The following is a 23,544-nucleotide window of genomic DNA, read 5'->3' as shown; positions in this document are numbered from 1 at the left end:
AACTGTGAAGGTTCTACATATTCACGATTGTATATTTGATAGCGCAAAGAAAAGCTGGATACGTACTCTTGAATTCGAATACATAATTCGTACAAACAAAGAAATATAAATTTGTGCTTCGAGGATCTTAAGATTGAACTAGTATCTTTAACTGAATTCATAATGACAATATCATATAGAACATTAATTCTCTTTTTCAACAACTTATAGTTTTATATGGCGCACTTGACCTGGAAAGCAAGTGTCTTCTTGATACCTGGGCAACCATCGGTAGTGTTCTTATAGAAAAGGTTGCGGTCAATCGGGACTGAACAGCTAGATTTTCCCAAGCAATGTTGCTCAACCACCTCCTTAGATACAGGGGAGTTGCATTTGCCCAAGACGTAGCTTCCACATAAGCCAGCTGGTGGATCGCCGAAGCTTGCAAACTCAACAGCAACAACCTTCTTGTTGTTTGGACACTTGATGTCGGCGGATGATCTGATAACATCTAAAACAGGTTGGAAAACACTGTCCTGCCTTGCCCATGACTTGACAGTTGGAGGATGGTACTCGGTAATGAAGCTACAGATAGTATCTCTGTTGACGGTTAGGATCTCAATGTGTTTGGGCTTCCCTGGCTGCTCCTCCAACACAACAAGAAGATTTTGTGTAGGCTTGATGAAAGATCTTGGAATGTGGTACTCGGATTGAGTTGGTTCTCCAAGAGGAGAGAGGAAGGAGATCCAGTGACGGCCGATGCTTTTACCATTAACCCAGATCATTCCCTTTCCCATACCAGTCATTCGAATAGCGACAGGGTTATTACCTTCTGGAGCATCAAAGTAAGTCTTGTACCATGTGAGACCCTGTGCTGATCCCTTTGTCTTATCCCATTGAACTTGTTTTGATCCCTCCTCAGTGAACACTTGAAGCTTTTCTCCATTCAGACCAACCTGATGCCCCCATCCATTCTTTGTAATGTCCAGTGTTCCAGTGTTCAATCCAAGGACCATTATGAGATTAGGCCCTGCATATCTGTGCTCCATATAGGCTCCACCATCCGGGAGTCCCAGTGTCATGGCAAGTAGCGTTATCTGGTTGACACCTGCCTTGAAGTGAACAGGTTTCTCTAAGACGAAGCTCTTCTCATCGTGGCTTCCATGTCCGAAACCAATATACTCCCCGTTGACAAACAGGTGCAATGCATGACCAAGACTGGCAATTCGAAGAACTGGTTGAATGCTTGCCTTCTTGGGCAAGTCTTGTGGATTCAGTGCAAGGCTAGTGGTGTACCATGCGTAGTCTGAGGTATCTTTTAGCAAGGTGTACAGCTCCAGCGGTGTTGGATTATTTACCGGCACTTGAAGGGTGCTTGGAATGGGTTCTGCATACTTCATCCATTTGAGATTATTGGCAACGGTTGATCGAACGAAATTCCTAGAATTATGTTGGGCAACAATCGTTTGAGTGTTGAAGACCACGGTCTTACAATCAGGGAGGATGCTAATGGAATGCTGTGGCAGGTAATAATCCTGACCTCTCCAACTAACAGTTGCTTCCGTTGTGAGGTTATTGTTGGTCAAGAAAGCAGCACAGATGTTTGTGGCGGGCATCTCATAGAAATAAACCTCTGTGTCTGCGCTCATCTTTTGGACTCCAGGAACTCCCCAAAGCAAAGCCTTCCTGGATAGCCTCAAAGCCTTGTGCAAGTCCTTGAGGTGACTCCATTTGGGGTCCCTAGGCAAACCATATTCATCGAGAGGAGCTTCGTCGTAGTAGCGAGTTGTTGTGAAAATAGCACTTGTTCTTCCAAAATTTGTGCCACCATGGTACATATAGTAGTTGGTTAGAGATCCTTTCTTTGAGAAAAAGCGCGCAACTGCAAATGAAATATCCTCTACTGGTCTTTGTGAAGGAGGGTCCCCAAATACTCTGTATTGAGCAGTCCAGTTCTCAGTCCACAGAGTTGGCTTGTAGGGTTTATTCGGGCCCATGAAAGTATCTCCACATTGCCTTCCATTGCAAGTATTAATGACCGGATCAGGAGCGTCCCTCTGCTTGCACATGACCCATGGTACTCCGATGTTCTGCTGCACTGCCATGGCTGCTGCCCACCTCACATAATTGTTTCCCAACTCTCTATAGGCAAGCTGGACCATATTGTACTCATTTTCAATTTGAGCCAAGACGATGGGGCCTCCTTGTGGAGAAAATAGCTTCGCCTCCTTCAACTTGTTTATGATCAGCTGCACATACTTCTCCATGTGGTACTTGAATGCTTTGCTATCGGAACGGAATATGACGCCAGGGACCTCCCTTAGCCAATAAGGAAGTCCTCCGTGGTTCCATTCGGCTTGGATGAATGGCCCAAGCCTAATGGTAGCATACATTTTGTACTCCTGAACCAGCTTAATAAACCTCACCAAATCATAGTTTCCTTCAAAATTGTACTGCCCTTGTACAGGCTCATGAATGTTCCAGAACACATAAGTTTCAATCATGTTCAAGCCTCCATGTTTCGCCTTCTTGATAAGATCCGGCCACATTTCGGGCGTGCTTCGAGTGTAATGGATTGCACCCGAAAACAGAAGCTCTCGTTTTCCATTGATAATCAGTGACCTCCCATCATATGTCACGGGGCCGCCCTGCACTGATTGATTCTGATTCTGATGATGAAGATGCTTCCCTCTGTGCCCATGATGTCCACGTCCTTTGGCGTGGACGATTGTGGCAGAGATAACTACGGAAATGAGGGAAATCAAGAGCACCCGGCTGATTGATACCGCCATTGTATGTATGTTAAGTCTTTTGATTTGGCCAAGAAATTTGTTCCTCCTTAGATGGAGGCCTTGGCCAGAAACAGCTTGCAATGAAACTCCACGAAACACAATTGTATATAAGGGAGATAGATGGATGGTAGTTATAAGCCGGCCTGTTCAATTCTGACTTTTTTTGTTATAATCTCCCTTGTGTTCTTACAATTGTTTTTAGTTGTTTGCTTTGATGTTTACACACTCATTGCTGGAAAGTTATAACAGATTAAGAAGAATGTATTGCTGTTTGGGGTGGTGGTTTTTCCTATTTTTAGAAAATAAGCACCTAATTGATTGATGATATTGTAGAATAAAAATATAGAAGAGACGCCTAAAAGTGGTCGCTTTTCATTTCGAAGCATATAATTTACCAACATTTTTTCAAATCTGAATAAATAAATAAAATAAAATAAATAAAATAAAATCACTTGTCATTAAAAGAACAAAAAAAAACATTATAGTTTGGTAATTGTATCCAAGATTGGGGTCTTATCATTAAGAAGTTTTCGTGTTATGAATAGTGCATTTACTTCTTGTCCTGAAGACTGTCATTTAAATTGTGGCATCACTTTTTATACCTGAGTTATGAATAGCAAACATTGGACTTTCAATTTTCTATCTTAACCATTATACTTCAATTTATCTCTACAAACGGAGTTGTAATGTGTTTTTCTCCTTATACATAGTAGGCAGAGTACGCATGGAGTTTTTCTAATGGCCAAATATGTTAGTTTTTACAAAAACTTAAAAATATAGCCAAAAAAATTACTTTTTTTTTAGTACAAACAAACAATTGGGGGAGGGGGTTTACAAAAATATTCATTAGGTGTTGGGGGTTTCGAACCCTTGTCCACATAGATGTAGGTGGAAGAGCTCAACGAACTGAGCTATATCTAGGGGTGGGCATGGTCCGGTTTCCCCCTTGAATTGGAACCGAAATCGAAACTTACACATGATCTGATTTTTATAGAAAGTGTCTAGAAGAACCAAACCAAACCGGACCTATGTGGTTCCGGTTTGGAAAGATAAATATATAAATATGGGAAGAAGAAAGAAATATGATGTATAAAAAATTGGAAATTGAGCAAAATATGTACGATGGATAAAATAAGAGAGAAAGAGGTAGAAGAGATAAAATAAGAGAGAAAGAGGTGAATAGATAAATAGGAAGAGAAATAGAAATAAATAGGTGAAAAGAGAACGAAGGATGGAGGTGCAACAAGAACGGATATGATTCACCGAAAAGAAAAAGAAATTGGGCTAGAGTAGTTATTTAGTTGGGTATAAATTGGAACTAAAATATTTGAGTATTAATTGGGCTAATATATATATATATATTACTTGGAGTTATTAATGTTATTTGAATATTAATTAGACTTACTAATAATTTTGGATATAAATGAATAAATAAACTTAACATAATTGGTCCGGTTCGATTTATACCGATTCTTCCAAGACAAGAATCGGGACAAGAATTGATCTCAAGCGGTTCAATTCAATTTTTTAGCCTAGGTTGACTTTTATAGTCAACATGGTTTTTTTCAGCTCTATTTTCCGGTTCAACGGTTCAAATGCCCACCCCTAACTATACCCCACTAACAACCAAAAAATTACTTAAATAGACTCAAATGCCCTTAAAATTAAAACTCAATTACCCATAAAATCCACATCAATATAATACAATCCAAGGCTATTGAATTTACACATCATCTATATTATTCAAACACCGAAAAGAAGGATTTTCTTTTTTTTCACATATGGAGTTGGAACTTTTCAAAATACACAAGTACATAAGCTTTCAATTTGTTTCCATTATTTATGTCAAATGGAAAATTTTGCATAAGGAAATGAAGTAAATATGATTGGGAGAAGAAAATATGAGTTGAGAGGTTAGGGGAGTATGACCAAAGATCACAGTTAAAATTTTAATACTAGTGATATTGAAGAAGGGGGAATCAAATCTAGGACTTTGGATAAATGCTCGTAAACAGAAACTGGTATTTTCATTCCATTCTGGAGTTTACATGAAGTGGTATTTTATTTTATTTTATTTTGTTTAGAGTTAACAAAGGGGTAAATTACATAAAAGAAAGAAAAGCTAACAAACGACTCAGCGTCTAGCAACCCTAATACAATATTTCTTTATAGAAGATGGCTAACTGAAGGGAGTTGAGGTTCCATCCCAAAATCAATTGGCAATAAGGGAAGTAGCCCAACACCTTATAAGCACTTGCGAGGTTTTCTAACTTTCTAATGTGGGACATTTTCACCTTCATATTCTCACGCGCCCCTACACGTGTGGCGAATTTTTTAAGCCTAACACGTGGACAACACATATTGGGTGACGTGGAGCACGTGTAGCAGTTGGGCTTTCACAAGTGGGCTAACCCGCTCTGATACCATGAAAGAAGTTGAGGTTCTACCCCAAAACCAATTGGCAATACGGGGAGTAGCCCAACGCCTTATAAGCACTTCCAAGGTTTTCTAACTTTCTAATGTGGGACATTTTCACCTCCACATTCTCACACTAACATGCAAAGGAGAAGTGATCGCTTTTCTTTTCAAATCATGTAATTTACCAAGCTGTGCAACCAGCGTAAACATTTTTTTTTTTTTTTCATATTTGACGAGGGGGTATTCAATTGGGATTTTAAATGTATATTTTAACCCTAACGAACTCTCTCTAAATAAATAAAACACTGAACTTAGCCCTAGCCGCAGCCCCCCTTTGGGAGTGGTGGCCTTCTTCCCCACCCCTCTCCTCCCCTACCCTCCTCTCATTCTCTACCCTCCCTTCCCCTCCTCTCTATCCCTTCCCCTTTCTCCCCTCTCCTTTGGGGTTGTTTACCAGGTTTTTAGATGGATTTTCTGCTTGGATGCACTGGTGATTTCGTTGGCGACTCTTGTGGTTTTATTTTCCTTGGAATCTTCGGTGACAACGAAGTAGCAATGCGTTGGTGGTTTCATTGGCGGATTTGAAGACATATGAGGTGGTTGCATGGTTTTTACTAACTTGTTGTGTGTTTATAATTTCTTGCGTTATAATAATTGCATCAACTCTTTGTGAGTTTGGTGTTTGTTTATAGTTTAGTCTCTACTTGTGTGAGTTTAAAATTTGTTGTTATATTGGTAGTTTTAGGCATTACGATTCATGTTTGGCTTGTTTAGGCTTATGGCTTTTATGCAAAATTTCTTTGGTCTTATGTGGCTATTAGTGGAGGTACACCTTGTGCGTTGTTGTTTCTATGTATCTGGATTGACCCTATGTGGTTACTATGCTTTTATCTTTGTATTACCCTTTATGGGCATTTATACACGCGCTTGTGACTTATGGCCTTTATGCCTAATTTATGAATACAATTATACAAATATCGCTTCTCTCTTTATAAAAAAAAATGTACTTTTAAAAGGGTGATAGATTCTTGTTGAGTTTGCCAATTTTGTTGGACTTTTATGAACTCCAAACTTTGACATAGACTTTAATAGAGTTTGGTTGATTTCAAATGACTTTCATAGATATTTTCGTGGATAATTCAAATTTCAATGGGCCTTTTCCACTAGTTATAATTATTTGTAATCTCAAAATGATGAAGAACTTTCCATTCCAAATTGATTTCTAATAAGGTGATAAAATTTGAAATTACATATATATGGTTTAATAAAACTTTAAATTGTTGTTTAATATGTGCAATATAGTATTGAACATTACGTGGTTGATACAAATCAGTCATCATCTGTTTTTCATGCAAATAAATGAATCAAACAAAAACAGAAAGGATTAATAAATAAATAAATAATAACTGAAGGGATAAGATAAATAATAACTGAAAGGAGATTTTCTTTTTCATTTAAAAAGTCATAAGTACTTGTAGAGATAGTGAGATTGGAATTTTCAAAGAGAGAGAAAAGAGAAAGATGGGTTGCTAACTTGCTAGACTTTGGGTTGTTCTTTGTTGACTCTTCTTTCATTTAGGTATTTTTCCCCTTCGTTCCACTTCCACCCAAAAAATAATAATAAAACCAGTTTACTTTTGGTCTATAATATTACACCAATTAACAAACAGGAACAACCCCAAACAGCCATAATAAAACCAGTTTACTTTTGGTCTATAATATTACACCAATTAACAAACAGGAACAACCCCAAACAGCCATACTTTCTTGTTAAGTAGTTACAATTTTTTATTCCAGCAACGAGTGTGTAAACGCCAAAGCAAACAGCTAAAAGCAATTGTAAGAACACAACGGAGATTATAACCAAAAAGAGTCAAAATTGAACAGGCCAGCTTATAACTACCATCCATCTATCTCCCTTATATATCATTTTGTTTCATGGAGTTTCATTGCAAGCTGCTTCTGGCCAAGGCCTCCATCTAAGGAGGAACAAGTTTATTGGCCAAATCAAAAGACTTAACATACATACAATGTCAGTATCAATCAGCCGGGTGCTCTTGATTTCCCTCATTTCCATAGTTATCTCTGCCGCAATCGTCCACGCCAAAGGACATGGACATCATGGCCACGGAGGGAAGCATCTTCATCATCAGAATCGGAATCAATCAGTGCAGGGCGGCCCCGTGACATATGATGGGAGGTCACTGATTATCAATGGAAAACGAGAGCTTCTGTTTTCGGGTGCAATCCATTACACTCGAAGCACGCCCGAAATGTGGCCGGATCTTATCAAGAAGGCGAAACATGGAGGCTTGAACATGATTGAAACTTATGTGTTCTGGAACATTCATGAGCCTGTGCAAGGGCAGTACAATTTTGAGGGAAACTACGATTTGGTGAGGTTCATTAAGCTGGTTCAGGAGCACGGAATGTATGCTACCATTAGGCTTGGGCCATTCATCCAAGCCGAATGGAACCACGGAGGACTCCCTTATTGGCTAAGGGAGGTCCCCGACATCATATTCCGCTCGGATAACAAAGCATTCAAGTACCACATGGAGAATTATGTGCAGCTGATCGTAAACAAGTTGAAGGAGGCGCAGCTATTTTCTCCACAAGGAGGCCCCATCGTCTTGGCTCAAATTGAAAATGAGTACAATATGGTCCAGCTTGCCTATAGAGAGTTGGGAAGCAGTTATATGAGGTGGGCAGCAGCCATGGCAGTGCAGCAGAACATTGGAGTACCATGGATCATGTGCAAGCAGAAGGACGCTCCTGATCCAGTCATTAATACTTGCAATGGAAGGCAATGTGGAGATACTTTCATGGGCCCGAATAAACCCTACAAGCCAACTCTGTGGACTGAGAACTGGACTGCTCAATACAGAGTATTTGGGGACCCTCCTTCACAAAGACCAGTAGATGACATTGCATTTGCAGTTGCGCGCTTTTTCTCGAAGAAAGGATCTCTAACCAACTACTATATGTACCATGGTGGAACAAATTTTGGAAGAACAAGTGCTATTTTCACAACAACTCGCTACTACGACGAAGCTCCTCTCGATGAATATGGTTTTCCTAGGGACCCCAAATGGAGTCACCTCAAGGATTTACACAAGGCTTTGAGGCTATCCAGGAAGGCTTTACTTTGGGGAGTTCCTGGAGTCCAAAAGATGAGAGCAAACACAGAGGTTTATTTCTATGAAATGCCCGCCACAAACATCTGTGCTGCTTTCTTGACCAACAATAACCTCACAACGGAAGCAACTGTTAGTTGGAGAGGTCAGGATTATTACCTGCCACCGCATTCCATTAGCATCCTCCCTGATTGTAAGACCGTGGTCTTCAACACTCAAACGATTGTTGCCCAACATAATTCTAGGAACTTCGTTCGATCAACCGTTGCCAATAATCTCAAATGGATGAAGTATGCAGAACCCATTCCAAGCACCCTTCAAGTGCCGGTAAATAATCCAACACCGCTGGAGCTGTACACCTTGCTAAAAGATACCTCAGACTACGCATGGTACACCACTAGCCTTGCACTGAATCCACAAGACTTGCCCAGGAAAGCAAGCATTCAACCAGTTCTTCGAATTGCCAGTCTTGGTCATGCATTGCACCTGTTTGTCAACGGGGAGTATATTGGTTTCGGACATGGAAGCCACGATGAGAAGAGCTTCGTCTTAGAGAAACCTGTTCACTTCAAGGCAGGTGTCAACCAGATAACGCTACTTGCCATGACACTGGGACTCCCGGATGGTGGAGCCTATATGGAGCACAGATATGCAGGGCCTAATCTCATAACAGTCCTTGGATTGAACACTGGAACACTGGACATTACAAAGAATGGATGGGGGCATCAGGTTGGTCTGAATGGAGAAAAGCTTCAAGTGTTCACTGAGGAGGGATCAAAACAAGTTCAATGGCATAAAACAAAGGGAGCAGCACAGGGTCTCACATGGTACAAGACTTACGTTGATGCTCCAGAAGGTAATAACCCTGTCGCTATTCGAATGACTGGTATGGGAAAGGGAATGATCTGGGTTAATGGTAAAAGCATCGGCCGGCACTGGATGTCCTTCCTCTCTCCTCTTGGAGAACCAACTCAATCCGAGTACCACGTTCCAAGATCTTTCATCAAGCCTACACAAAATCTTCTTGTTGTGTTGGAGGAGCAGCCAGCGAAGCCCAAACACATTGAGATCCTAACCGTCAACAGAGATACTATCTGCAGCTTCATTACCGAGTACCATCCTCCGAATGTCAAGTCATGGGCAAGGCAGGACAGCGTTTTCCGACCTGTTTTAGATGTTATCAGATCATCCGCCGACATCAAGTGTCCAAACAACAAGAAGGTTGTTGCTGTTGAGTTTGCAAGCTTCGGTGATCCACCAGCTGGCTACTGTGGAAGCTACGTCCTGGGCAAATGCAACTCCCCTGTATCTAAGGAGGTTGTTGAGCAACATTGCTTGGGAAAATCCAGCTGCTCCGTCCCGATTAACCGCAACCTTTTCTTGAAGAACATTACTGATGGTTGCCCAGATATCAAGAAAACACTTGCTATCCAAGTCAAGTGTGCCATATAACCAAGAAGACACTTGAGATATACAAGGTTGTGTTGGGTGATTTTCATCACCCTTAATTGAGTCCAAGATGGCGAAGTAGAATAGCCTAATGTTCATCAAACATTAACAAGTTTTAAACTTTTCCTTCAAATTGCCCAGAATATGTCTTGTGTGTTAATGCGGTCCATCAATGATCAATTCCATCAATTTTTTGTTGAAATTAGTCATGTGCCGCCCACGTGACCATTTTTAGGGGTATTCGCGTCTCTCTATTCTCTCCCCTTCGAACGAAACACCTATTCAAGCCCCGGAAGGAGAGAGAGAAAACTTGAAAATAATTTTGTTACCAAAACTCACGAATTCAGCAGAAACCAACAAAAAATTAACAATATTGAACAAAACCCAATAAAGTTAACCTGTATCTCAAATAAAAGCCAAATCCTACACCCAAAACGCGAAATACACTCTTAAGAAATCGGACAAGATATCAGAACTTTGCCAACATAAACCAGTAATATTAGTAAGAAATGCCAAAAGCCTGGGCTAGAACAACCTTGATCGGTCCCAAAGTCCCTCAAATCACATCAAGAGCTTCTGCTACTGAATGAAGAAAAAAAAATACTAAATAAACCAGAAGAGAAAGAGAAAGAGAAAGAGAAAGAAAAAGTAAATAGTACTCACCAGCAGCCAAGCTTTGAACAGTGAGTGAGAGATAGAGAGAGATTAGAGAAACTTCTCAAAAACCCACAAAGATTTTAATCCCAGTTGCCCACAAAGACTTGAATTTTACTTCATTCGGGAGAATGGAAAGGAAGAGGAAATCAAATGTTGGAAGTTGGACAAAGAAAATCAAATGTTGGGTCCATATAGAGGATGAGTCTCAAAATATGAACTTGTGGTTGCCGTATACAAATAGGCCAAGAGATTGATGAATGTGAGCGTCCAATATTATTATAAGCTTGTTTAACCCAACTTGTAAAATGGGCCTCTCTCTTTTACTTTTAATTTTTATTAAAATCAAATAAAAGGAAGAGTAAATTGAATTAAATTGTTGGTGAACCTAATGCATGATCTCATTAGTTTGCCTCTAAATAACTTGTTCTCTAATCATATATGAACTTGAACTTTTATAATCTCAAAAAGATGATCTTGAACACAGTTATAATCTCACGGAGAATGAAGTTCTTATATAACTCGTTACTATCAATTCTTTAAAACATTATACACAAGTGGAAAAACTAAAACTAAAACAAAACTTTTTCCAAAAATGGTCCAACTTCAATTCAAACGTTTACGCTTGCGTGACCAATGGCTCTGTGCCCTTCCGCAGTTCTCCAAGAAATCCTCAAGATCGTTCATAAGACGTTCGTCAGCTCGAACGAAGTCGTCCACCAAGTTTAAAAACTCGGTCAAATCGACCCTCTGTTGGCTAAACATGTGCAGTTGCGCCAAGAATTCTGAAAACTTGTCCGCATCATCACCAAAGTTTTCCTTAACTCTTTTGCACAGAAGGAATGCCGTTTCAGATATGCTAGTCTCTGTTAAATTTATGTCCTCCTCAGGATCCTTGAAACTTTTCTCAGGCATTTTGCACTTTGCACTTTGTGGAAGTTCCTTTTCTCTTGGGCTTTGCTTGAACTTGATTTTCATTCTATTGCAGAGAGAGAGAGAGAGAGAGAGAGAGGCGATCGAGAGAGAAGGGTGAGTTGTGTGTGATGATTATTTAGAGAGAGCAAGGGTTTGTGACAGTTTTAGTTGGTACTTATAGGTTTCTGTTTTTCTTTTCCTAATTCTATGTGGATTGTGATATCACTTGCGAGTTGGGTAACTCGCTACTTTTATTTCTTGTCCTAGTCCTTTCGGGAAACAAAATCACATACCTCAGCAAGAGATAGAAAAGAAACCGTGTAAAATCAGTTTCCCTTTTTTTTTTTTTCTTTTTTTTTTGGGTTGGTATTTCACATATAACAAAATGTTAAATAAGAAAGAAACTGTAGCTCACGTTGTCCTTTGCACCATTTTCAACTTCTCCTCCCTCCAATATCGTTTGATTTAAATAAACAAAAATTGTTGGATAATTCTATTTGTATACCATTTGTGTTAGGTTTTCCTGAACACATTTCACGGACGCTTAACTTTATAAACACTCATCAATGTATGTATTGACATATAACAAATCAGACTTTGACATGATAAAGAATTGGAATACAACATTTTCATTTTGGAAATACTTTCCGTACAAACTGTTTGATGGAGAGATAGTATGTGATGTGCTACAAACTGACAGTAACATGGTTTTATGAGTCCAATCCCCGCTTAATAAGACAGTCAGATGTTTCCCGTGGCCGAACAAATACTACCACGGATTCAAGGGGAAAAAAATTATAAAAGAAAGGTTAAAAAGAAATGAGAAACATCTACAAACTACCACAGATTCAAGTATCCTATTGCAACATTTAGCAGGCAGTGGACAAGTAAACGACATTTTCAAGCTGGCAGCTCGAGCCTTACATTGTTCTTCCAGCTGCAAAATATCAAAATGAAAAATGAAGTCACCATTTTATACAATTATCAACACATGCTAGTGATATGAACAAAATGTATCAAGCATCTACCTCTGGAAGTAATAGTAGAAGAAATCACCATAGAGCAAAGTCTGGATAGTCCCTGCTATCCAAGCTGCAGGAGCAGAACAATGACATGATTGAGATATGCACATTCAGCAACCCAGACCAAAAAGAAGATAAAAACAACTGGTGGTATTTAGTTGAAATGAAAATGTATGACAGAAAACATGATCACACGTGTTGATCGACCTAAGGCTTGAATGCAGAGCACTCACATGCAGACATGGCCACACTATATAGTGAACACATGAATGACATGCACAGGGGAGAGAGAGAGAGAGAGAGAGAGAGAGAGTCATACTGATCCAATGGACATAGTGTTCCTCAGTAAAGTAGCGGTAGATCCAGTTCAAAATGTATAATGCTCGATATGCACTGCAACAAGAGAATCAATTAAGATATTAAGACAAACTTCTGCCAGAAGTTTCAACCTGCATATAGGCTTTAGACATGAATGAAAATGAATTCATAGACTTCACAGAAGAAAAATAGCAAAACTCTGATCATAATCACAAATACTCCTACGGTTTCAGAAGAAACCTTCATAAAATCCAGAAGCATGTACATGAAATATGGTCTTATATGAAAAGAAAAAAAGCGAAGAAATAAGTAACTCATAAATGTGTGGGTGCACTAGCACCTTTGCACTTGCATCTACTTTTGGATGTGCAGTACAAGAGATCTAGGACTGTCATGCTACCTATCCAAGTACCTATAAAATTTATCTTTTTGCAGAGTGCATTAAATTCAATGCTCAACCCATGGTAAAGATCTTAATCATCCACCTGAAAAAGGCTATACTTCTTTTGCTCTAACTAAACGAGATCACAACCTGACTTGTTCAGAAGATTAGCAGAATTGCAGATACTCCAGAAGAGTAGCAAATTTGTACAGACTACAGAGGCACTAGCGTACATCAGAAAACTCATGACATGTCTTTAAGGCTAGATTATCTTTTTCCATTCTTTCTGACATACCCATCAAGAATAAGAACTTCAATACTTTCAAAGCATATCATAATACAAGTATGATCTAGACAAAAATCACTAGCATGAACTAACTCCTGCACCGCAAGCAAGACCATGTAAACTAGCCCCAATGCTCTTTTAGATTGAACATGATACACGATTCACTTTAAGATTCCCATGGCAAACGGTGATCATTCATGGCACTCAAATGTCCATAATCTACAGTTTCTTATTATTTAACTGCTTGGTTGCTCATCAGCCCACTTTCCAGCCTATGTGGTTGAGTCTTCTGACTTCAAGGTGAAAAGGTTCAAAGTGTTGGCACTGATGGAGAAGAAGAATGCTCAACTAATGAGACTCCAATTTGTTGTGCAGATTGGTTTTATATTTCGGAAAAAAAAAACCCCCGGAAATATAACTTTTTTCATCTTCATTCAAACTTGGCTTACGGCAATTTTACCAAACTAAATTTTGGTCTGCATATTTTGAAAATCGTCCTTCTGTAGGCTCTTACAGTATTGATAATGACAAGTACTATAAAACTTAATTCTGTGCAAGATTATAACTGTGTTCAAGATCATCTATTTCAGATTATAAAAGTTCAAGGGTCAAAATGAACCTTGTTTGTTGAGAATTTTGTTAATGCCTTAATGCTAGTCCCACTGTTGACATCATACTTTTTCATATAAGATTAAAGAACAAATTATTTAGAGGCAAAGTAATGTGATCAAACATCAGGTTCACCAACAATTTCATAAATTTACTCTTCAGTTTCTTTGATTTTATGTGCTATTATATCCTTGATTCATCTCAAACAGACATACACATAAAATATTTTAGTGCAGGAAACCATGATAAGCACGAGAACACAACAAAGTGTTGTGATAGAATTGAAATGTATAATGTATCTAATTACATATTTATTGATTCTAAGCATATGGAAACAACAGTATATGTTATGAACTACCAAATGCAAGGTTAAGTTAGTTTATTACCCAAGGAGGAAAACATATTGCCCTGTTAAGTTGTCAATATTTCTTGTCCTTTGCAACAGCACCAGCTGAGGAAGTATGGCAACTGCTTCCAAATATAAAGAAAATGTCCACAGCACCTGCTCAATCAATTTTGTAAAATCACACAAGAATGTGAGCAATGTGAAAAGCACAGTATATGCTCTGTCATATTTCCAAAGGATGATTTACCATAAAATTGTGTTCATATGGTTCTAGTAAGACATGAAAAACATAAAAGCCACAAAAAGTTGAAGATACAAGGATATCATCAAATTATCCAAAAATAACAAAATGGAATTAAACAGATACCTCTTTAAAAGTGAACCTCTCATTTATAACCAGAGCCAAAAGCAGGCAGGGGAGCAGGAGAAATAAATGGCGAAATGTGTCTTGGTCCTTATCATATGATCTCCGAACAATCCTGTGGCGCCGTATGTACCAAACAATTGAGAAAGAGCTACCCAAAAATATTAACTTCATTATGGTATTATAAAACGAGATGAAGTTGAAAAAGATATCCAAATAGCGGGTTGCAAAAACAAGAGCATAGAGTTCTTGAGTCTTCAAGGAAACACCTGCATACAACATGGGAAGTAAAACTTTATGAGTCAGGACGAGACAATTCGAGTTTCCAACAGGCATCAAATACAATAAAATCTAATAGAGTATAAAGTGGATAGTAGTGAAAATGCATAAGATAAGACATACTACATTGATAACAAAAAACAAAATATTACAGTTTTAATACTATCTTATCTTCAAATTAAAATAATAAACCACAGAGTCATTGCATTTAATTCAAACTGTCATGATCAGTTGCAGATTCTTGCAAAAGTATGATTATGAAAATCTTAATCTACAACAAACATCAATTTGTATTTTGTTTTTCTGCTTTGCAATGTCAAAGATATCAAAAGCTCCTAAAAAGTAATCATATAAACAAGATACAGATGATAAAAACATAATCTAGTTGTATTGATTTTGTCCTTTCTGCTTATCTAATCATCAATCATTTTAAATATATTACATAAATTGTCTTTTCGTGAATGATGTATTGGATACAGTCAAATGTTTCATCACTAATCTCTTCTAAAAGAATCATTTTCCAACTTCGTAGGCTTCGAGGATCTCATGATACATCACATACAATCCATTCTCTTCATTTACAGAAAATCACCACGTATAAGCCTTACACCTTGGGCTTTGACCCTTTCTCTCCTTATTGAATCTGCTGAAGATAAAGACGCGCAGAAACACATTCCTCCATTCCATCACCCCAATTTGCTTGTTCAACTCCTAATATGACTAAATTTATATAATAAAATCTATCATGTCCAAACTCATACAGAACACTAGTTGTGAAGAAGCTCTTTATAATCTTACAATTTGTCTTTCAGACTTAATAATATAGTCCACAAACATCAACCACAGGGCCACCTCTTTGATATGCATCAGTTGCGTGGTTTATCACCTTTTTTTTTCGGTATGCAAAAGTTTACTCGCAAGCACCAAGGGGAAGCTAACACATGTATGCAAGTATACAAAAAAAACAAGGAAAATGAAAGTTAAAACATAATATATGAGGGAAAGCCACTAAAGACACAAGGGCATAAGAGTTAATAAATCATCTCTAGCTCAATTGTATGATAGATTGGGAATTTTGAGGGCACTTTTTTTCCCTACGTCAGTTCCCAGGGTCAATTGTAGCTTTACTTACAGGGTGATGTGGCATATTTGTGATAAGAAAATCAACTAATTTTCAGTATCGCTCCCTTGGGAACCATTTGGCTTGTATGAATGAAGGGAAATAGAATTGTATTTGAGGGGGTGGGACATTCTTTGATGGAAATAGAAGCTCCACTGTCGATGTGTCTGTTTGAATGGGCAATGAAGACCCATTTAACTTCTGTATACAGTTTATGAACTTGGGTACACTCCCATGCTTTTTTTCAGTAAACTCTTTCACTATAAAAAAAAAAAAAGGATAGGTCCTGAAATCGTTTATTACCATGGGATGAGTGCGCTTAATGGGCACAATTTACCAACTACTAGTTATGACTCTAGAAACCCACCTCATTATTTCTCTTGGGATCCTACTATCATTCACTCATAGAAGACCATCTGGCCCTTGCACTAGTGCCCCTTCCCTCCTCCGGAACATATAGCAATCAGTCAAAGGAAATTGACAAACACTTTTGCCCCATCCATACATCTCTACATCACCTCCATTTATTTCAAAGATGAAAAGTAAACTACCAAGTAAAAACTACAACCCAGATGTCTTTTATTGAATAGGAGGTCATGACATGCCAAATAAGCATGCTTATATGGAATCCCATATGAATAAACCATAGAAGACACTCACCACCATAGAAAACTACCCATATTTCGATCAAAACCATTACACTCACACCACTATATTTCGTGCACATAACAAAACTTGAAGTACAACACCCTATGTAAATTCCATAACTCAATCATTTCTATACTCCTATCTTAACCAAAACCTTCATTATCACCCATTCTAAAACTCCATTTAATTCCCGAGAAAAATGTCGCCAATTATGCAAAACGTTAAACCCCAAATCTCATAATTTTTAGCTTAATGAAGTAAACACATTCTCTAGAATAAAGGGAGCTCATTTATATAATCCAAAATACCGAAAACAAAAGGAAATGTTTTAAATCTTTCCTTGTTTTCCGCCATTTCTCAGCAGCAACCAAACAAACCCCAGAAAGAAAAAATTAACAAAATACGGTCAAGTGGGAGCTAAATGAACAGAAGCGAAAAGAGAAAGAGGATACTAACCGGCACAGGATTTGATAGTGTGGATCTTGAGGAGCAAAACCAGAACGCTAGCCAAATGGGTCATATCCCCTGCTAATCTGAATATATTCATCTTTCTCTATCTTCTTCTCTCTACGCTTCTCGCTTCAATAGAAGAATGTGTGGCGTGTTTGGATCAACTGGATAATATTTTCCCGGAAAGATTTTCCTTCAGCGTTTCCAGATCTCCCAATTGATCCGCCCACGCAGCGCAAGGGTTTCTTCTTCGAGTATAATGATTTTGTAATCTTCCCCTTTTTCTTTTTCTTTTTTCCTATATTGTAGTTTCCTGGATTTTAGGACAGCAAGAAGCTAGACGAGAAAATAACTGTTTAAAATGGATTGAGAAAAATAAATAAATAACTAAAAGAAATTTAAATGGATTTGTCCAAAGCGTCAAGGACAAAAGCAAATTTTCATTTTTCTTCATTGCTTCGTTGTTTAATTTTCACAAATATCTAAAATATTATTGGTGGGATTGTCGTCATATAAAATGTGTAGCTATTTACTGCCAAATTTAGCCCACGAAAAAAACTGTCTTGCTACTAAAATAAAGGATCCTTCTAATGCAATGGTGTTACTTGCGTTGTCACGTGCCATATTAGTTGAAAAATAATAATTAGAGAAAAGGTTGGGCTAAATAATAACATAAATGTTATTTAGACACACAACATTGACTACATTAACTGACCATCTTATGTGGCACTGGAAGCTGATATGTCATGTCGTGTTAATTAATGAATATTACCATGTGTGTTCTATTTTTTATTTATTCTCTATAAAAAAAAAACCTAGCGTCCCTGATCTGTAGCCTCGCGTCTATTCTCTACTCTGCTTCTCTCATGACCTCCCTTCCTCCACCAACATTTTGTATATGGAAAGTATTCTACACCATATATATATATATTTTTTGGACGAAAAGTATTCTACACCATAGAAAGCAAAAGAAAAATCAGAAAGAGAGATATAACCTTGTTTTTTGGGTCCTCGGGTTTACCCCAGTGGTTGATGTGCTCCCCCCTCCCCCCGATGACCCACCTTCGAATCCCACAGAGAGTGTGCCCCCTCCCCCTTATCGATGTATCTCAAAAAGAATTTTTTTTTTTTTAAAACCCCCTGTTCTTAAAACGGAACAGTTTGTTAAATAACCGACAGCAGCAGACTATTTGACTAAAACAAACTCATATCATATTTAAGGTCAAAACAACATGTTTTCATGTTTTGAGTGGCACGGGTTTGAACATAAACACCATATTCAATGAAACAAACATAAGCAACTGCACTTTTTTGCTACATATATTTATTTATTTTTGTGTTATATATAATATATATATATATAGGTGGCTTCTGTTGAGAGTATTTGTTACATATTGAAAAATTAAGGGACCTACTTTGGGTCTATAAGGGTTGATTTACTCCTCTCATTGTCAATTGGTTTTGGAGTGACACTTCAACTTCTTTTTTGGCATCAGAGCAAGGCTTCATATGTTAAGCCCAACGGCCACATATGCTTCATTCACGTATTTGTCTCACGTTACAAAGTTAAGCGACCTCATGCACTTTTTAGCCTCCAAATTGGTTGTCCTTTCTTCTACTTTTTCTTTCACTTTTAAATCCTTTGTCCCTCTCTCTTCTAAACCCATCCAAAATATTTTACTGGGTTTCTATTTATTGAACAAATAAATGGGTTTGTTCACGTTGCCCACAGTTGCACTGTTTATTCTGCTCACACTGAGCTTGACATTTGTTCATGGAGGAATTCCGACTACCCTTGATGGACCCTTCAAGCCTGTCACTGTTCCTCTTGACAAGAGCTTTCGAGGCAATGCAGTTGACTTGCCTGAAACTGATCCTCGAGTTCAAAGAATCGTTAAAGGTTTCGAGCCTGAACAAATCTCTGTCTCTCTCTCTGGAACCCATGACTCTGTTTGGATATCTTGGATCACAGGTCTCTCTCTCTTTCTCCTTGAAGCTCCAGTACTTGAGCTTCTGTTGCGTTTTATTTTCTTTTGCATATTAAAACTTCCAAGTTTTATGCTGATTGAGTTTTTGAAATCTAACAATGAGTTTTGTATTTGGTTGTCTTTTCACATGTAAGCTTAAAATGAAATTGTTTTAGTTCAATGATATCTAATTTCTTGGCCAAAGAAGAAATAAAAAGAATATATGTTTAATCATTTTTGTTCAAGAGTTACCTACCTGTTTCCTATTTGGGTCATTATTAGATGTTTGATTGCACTGAAACCAGGAATTGAGTTATCATAATTACTGTCACAATTCAATTGAATGAGGCCAATTTTCATGTATGGAAATGTTACTTCTTTTGGACTGAGGATGGGGAAAGATACTTTTTTTTTGTTTTGGACTTGAGAATGGGAATGTTACAAAATAGAAAATATTGAGTTATGAAGTTGTATGAACTAAAGACTCTATCTCTCTCATGATTGAATTTCCAGGGGAGTTTCAAATTGGGGACAATATAGAACCATTGGATCCGAAAACTGTTTCAGGTGTTGTTATATATGGAAGATATGGATTTCCTATGACTAACAGATCAACCGGGAATAATTCCCTTGTTTACAATCAGCTGTATCAGTTTGAAGGCCTCCAAAACTACACTTCTGGGATTATACATCATGTTCGTCTCGCAGGTATATGATCATTTTAGTGTTGAATCCCTTTTAAACCTTCATGAATAATTTGTATCCTCAAAAAAATGGAATGAGTTTTAAGAGCTCCTCATTGACACTCAATAGAGTAACCATTGTTGATTTCATAATGTTTATGCAATGTAAGAGCAGAGAAATTGAAGGTTGATCTGCTTCATCCCATTCTATATGTGTTTGCTAGGACTTACCTAATTATGATTTTGTTTGCAAGTCTCTCAGTTCCAATGTCTCTTTGCAGGATTGATACCCAACACCTTATATCAGTATCAATGTGGAGATCCTTCTATTCCAGCAATGAGTAGAGTGTCATATTTCAAGACTATGCCGGTATCCGGGCCCAAGAGTTACCCCAGCAGAGTAGCTGTGGTGGGGGACCTGGGTCTTACATACAATACTACATCAACAGTTGATCACTTGTTGGCTAACCGACCCGATCTTCTATTATTGGTTGGGGATGTTAGTTATGCTGACTTGTATCTCACAAATGGAACTGGGTCTGATTGTTACTCTTCCTCATTTCCACATACTCCCATTCAGGAAACTTATCAGCCTCGTTGGGATTACTGGGGAAGGTGTGATTTAACTTCTCTCTGCTAATTTTTGTTGGGAAGCACCTGGTTAATTTTTGTACAACTTTACCTAAAGGGAAATTTATGGTCTGTTTGTTATTAGGTATATGCAGCCTCTAGTGTCCAAAGTTCCAATAATGGTGGTAGAAGGGGACCATGACATTGAACAACAGGCTGGAAATCAAACATTTGTTTCTTATAGTTCGCGATTTGCGTTCCCCTCAGAAGAGAGTGGATCATCATCTACATTATTCTATTCTTTTAATGCCGGGGGAATTCACTTTATAATGCTTGGTGCCTACACAGCCTATAACAAATCAGGTTAGCTCAGATTGACACTGCTATTTCATTTGCTTGCCTAAGAAGAACATTTTTACTTCTTCCACTTAGTTACAAGTTAGGCCATTTTGAGATTACTAGTTTTTTCTCTTACAGCCGATCAGTACATGTGGTTGGAGAAAGATCTGGCTAATTTTGACAGAAATGTGACTCCTTGGTTGGTAGCTACATGGCACCCACCATGGTACAGCACCTACGTGGCACATTACAGAGAAGCGGAGTGTATGAGAGTCGAGATGGAAGACATACTTTATAAGTATGGTGTTGATATCGTCTTCAATGGCCATGTAAGTGCAGTATGTATTGTTATATTTATCCTATGAACAATATAATCTCCTCTGTGCAAGCTTCTAGGATTTCTGTTAGGCAGCCCTTTACCTTAGTTAATCTGTTTGATTCTAGGATTTCATTATTTAGTTAAACAAACCTTTTCAAGTTCCAAAATCTTAATACAATCATGGCATTCTTAGTGGTAAACCTTTCTACTGCAGTTCTTCAAACTTGAAAAAATTCACATCTTCAGTTTTCTCTGAGTAAAATCATTTCAGCAGGAGTTTTTCAAATTGCAACTTTCTTACAACTGCCCTCTTATCTGATCAGACAGTTCACCAATCTTAATCTCGAGATGAATCTCAAACAAAGTTTCTGGACATCGGTGTGACTTTGATAATCATTCAGGGAACATAGCTAAACCAAATCTTACAGATTCTTTTAGAGGTGGGGTGATACCCTGAAGTTCTATTAACATTTCCTTACCCTTAGTAACTCTGTAAGCTAAGCAAGCTGAGTGCTGTGCCCATGCTAACCAAATATCTTTCGTGCTTTTTATAATTTCCAGATTACCTATATCTTAAATCAATGTCCTTGCTTAACCACACCAGCTTTGGAACATAAAACAAAATCTAGTAGGCCAATAGGGCATGGGGCTCAATAATAGAAATGCTTCATACTGTGTACAGAATTGGTGTGGTTTGAGATTATGTTCTAGAGAGCACTGTATTGCAATTTTCTTTTTATGTGCTGCATAGTTTGTCAGGCTTTTGGCAGAAATCCTTGTATATTTGAGTTGAGAGTTGTGACAGTTTGAAAACAATCAACAGGTTCACACCTACGAGAGGTCAAATCGGGTGTATAACTACACTTTGGATCCATGTGGTCCTGTATATATAACAGTTGGTGATGGTGGTAACCGAGAGAAGATGGCAATTGCACATGCTGATGAACCCGGAAACTGTCCAGAACCATGTACAACTCCAGATAAGCTTATGGGTGGCTTTTGTGCATTTAATTTCACATCAGGCCCGGCAGCAGGAAAGTTCTGTTGGGACCAGCAGCCTGAATATAGTGCATATCGAGAAAGTAGCTTTGGTCATGGGATTCTAGAGGTACTTCCCTTTTCTCTCTGCTATGAAAAGTTGAAAACACAAACTCTTGAGAGTACAGATAAACTTTTTATTATATAGTGGACTGAAATTTTAAACCCAAATGAAAATTTGATACAAATGATTTGCTAATGTCTTTCTTTAACAATTGCATTCAGTTTTTGTTGTTATGAGCATTCACTTTCACATAAATGGAAAACATACAACAAAACTTAGAAGGTATAAACATGATCAGCGATGTATAGCCAATGCCTTGTGTAGTACGTTTATGTTCAACTTTAAATGTGACGCCATAAACTGCTAAGGCCTCCATCAGTGCTGTTGCTGACAAAATTCTGTATGCGTATCAATATACCGGACCAACACGGTTTGCATAAAATCACACCGATAACGTGATAAGCAGCATTCTTGTGTGCCCTGCAGGTGAAAAATGAGACTCATGCTTTATGGTCTTGGCACCGAAATCAGGACTTGTACGGAGATGCTGGAGATCAAATTTTTATTGTAAGGCAGCCTGATAGCTGTCCAGTTACGGCAAACGTTACACAAAACAATTGAGAGCAGGAAAATGAAGGAAATTATTGGATAAATGGTACTAACTTGACCACAGCAGTGAACTCTGAGTCTCTGATAATATTATACCGACTGATAGATTCTTGTACACATTTTTGTATGCATCTACAATTTCCAACTTGCGTGCATGAACTCATTTACAACAGTTCTGCAGATCTCTAGTTGTGAGCCCTCAAGTCTTCAACGTGTTGATGTCAGGCGAAATTAGCTCCTGTGTTAACTTTCATTTTGTAATGCTGAAAATTTCTACTAAGAGCAAGTCCAGCAGTGGAGGCTGGGCTCGGGCTCTGGCGGGGTGGGGGGTGGGTGTTTGGGTAAAAACTAGTTTCCAGCAGCGCAGGCAGGCCCGGGCAGGAGGTGGACCCCAGCAGACTGGGCTGGCCCGAGGGGGAGTTCAGCATGAGTTCAAGTCCGGGTTTGCTGACGTCAGTGATGATGTCAGCAACAACAACAACAACAACAAAAAAATCTTAAAAAATTCAGATTTTTTTAAAAAATAAACACTCATGATGGATGTAAAAATGCCAGATTTTAATTTGGTCTTGATTCTTAATTTGTCTAACCTATGCTCAGTTTCCTTCTAAACTCTATAACCTATATTTCATTTTGTTCATGAAGTATAGGTTATAGAGTTTTTTGAAGGAAACTGAGCATTGGTTATACCAAATTCGAGTTTTCCTCACCGGCACTAATGATGGATGTAAAACACGTGGGTGAGTTTACATGTAGAATTGAAGGACTAGAGTTTTTTCAAGGTAACATTCCAAGGTCTGCATCCATTTTAAGGATTAGAATTTGGAAGTACAATTCTGGCCACAGG

At 38.2% G+C, this 23,544-nt stretch overlaps 3 protein-coding genes and 1 pseudogene across 3 annotated transcripts; 2 read left to right on the top strand and 2 right to left on the bottom strand.

Moving 5' to 3' along the window:
• Window positions 1-136: 136 nt before the first annotated feature.
• On the bottom strand, window positions 137-2,879 carry LOC110754023 (beta-galactosidase 13-like). Its single transcript, XM_088247197.1, has one exon. The coding sequence runs from the start codon at window positions 2,769-2,771 to the stop codon at window positions 213-215; it is 2,559 nt and encodes an 852-aa protein (XP_088103323.1). The 5' UTR covers window positions 2,772-2,879; the 3' UTR covers window positions 137-212.
• A 4,176-nt stretch (window positions 2,880-7,055) lies between these two features.
• Window positions 7,056-9,793, top strand: LOC110754028 (beta-galactosidase 13 pseudogene; annotated as a pseudogene).
• Window positions 9,794-11,947: 2,154 nt separating this feature from the next.
• LOC110754029 (ER lumen protein-retaining receptor) lies at window positions 11,948-17,506 on the bottom strand. The gene is made up of 6 exons (XM_021955018.2): window positions 17,175-17,506; window positions 14,675-14,940; window positions 14,348-14,463; window positions 12,686-12,759; window positions 12,373-12,436; window positions 11,948-12,281 (listed from the first exon to the last, which is right to left on the bottom strand). Exons 1-6 carry the CDS (start codon window positions 17,263-17,265, stop codon window positions 12,245-12,247), a joined length of 648 nt encoding a protein of 215 aa, XP_021810710.1. The 5' UTR covers window positions 17,266-17,506; the 3' UTR covers window positions 11,948-12,244.
• Window positions 17,507-18,833: 1,327 nt separating this feature from the next.
• On the top strand, window positions 18,834-22,981 carry LOC110754036 (purple acid phosphatase 15-like). The gene is made up of 7 exons (XM_021955024.2): window positions 18,834-19,140; window positions 19,649-19,843; window positions 20,100-20,433; window positions 20,534-20,751; window positions 20,866-21,056; window positions 21,870-22,154; window positions 22,575-22,981. Exons 1-7 carry the CDS (start codon window positions 18,876-18,878, stop codon window positions 22,707-22,709), a joined length of 1,623 nt encoding a protein of 540 aa, XP_021810716.2. The 5' UTR covers window positions 18,834-18,875; the 3' UTR covers window positions 22,710-22,981.
• Window positions 22,982-23,544: the final 563 nt, after the last annotated feature.

Source organism: Prunus avium, chromosome 1 (assembly GCF_965620075.1).
Source record: "Prunus avium chromosome 1, drPruAviu1.hap1.1, whole genome shotgun sequence".
In the NCBI taxonomy this organism is placed as follows: Eukaryota; Viridiplantae; Streptophyta; class Magnoliopsida; order Rosales; family Rosaceae; genus Prunus; species Prunus avium.
The sequence above is the reverse complement of the archived record's forward strand: the minus strand, read 5'-3'. Positions and strand labels throughout refer to the sequence as shown.

Bases quoted from the DNA above. Each gene is read 5' to 3' on its own strand.
- LOC110754029 (XM_021955018.2), bottom strand. From the start codon at position 17,265: ATGAATATATTCAGATTAGCAGGGGATATGACCCATTTGGCTAGCGTT. The intron at 12,437-12,685 runs GTATGACTCTCT...CTGCTCCTGCAG, and splicing joins ACACTATGTCCATTGGATCA to CTTGGATAGCAGGGACTATC. The intron at 12,282-12,372 runs GTAGATGCTTGA...GATATTTTGCAG, and splicing joins TTCTACTATTACTTCCAGAG to CTGGAAGAACAATGTAAGGC.
- LOC110754036 (XM_021955024.2), top strand. From the start codon at position 18,876: ATGGGTTTGTTCACGTTGCCCACAGTTGCACTGTTTATTCTGCTCACA. The intron at 19,844-20,099 runs GTATATGATCAT...GTCTCTTTGCAG, and splicing joins ACATCATGTTCGTCTCGCAG to GATTGATACCCAACACCTTA. The intron at 20,752-20,865 runs GTTAGCTCAGAT...TTTCTCTTACAG, and splicing joins CACAGCCTATAACAAATCAG to CCGATCAGTACATGTGGTTG.
- LOC110754023 (XM_088247197.1), bottom strand. From the start codon at position 2,771: ATGGCGGTATCAATCAGCCGGGTGCTCTTGATTTCCCTCATTTCCGTA.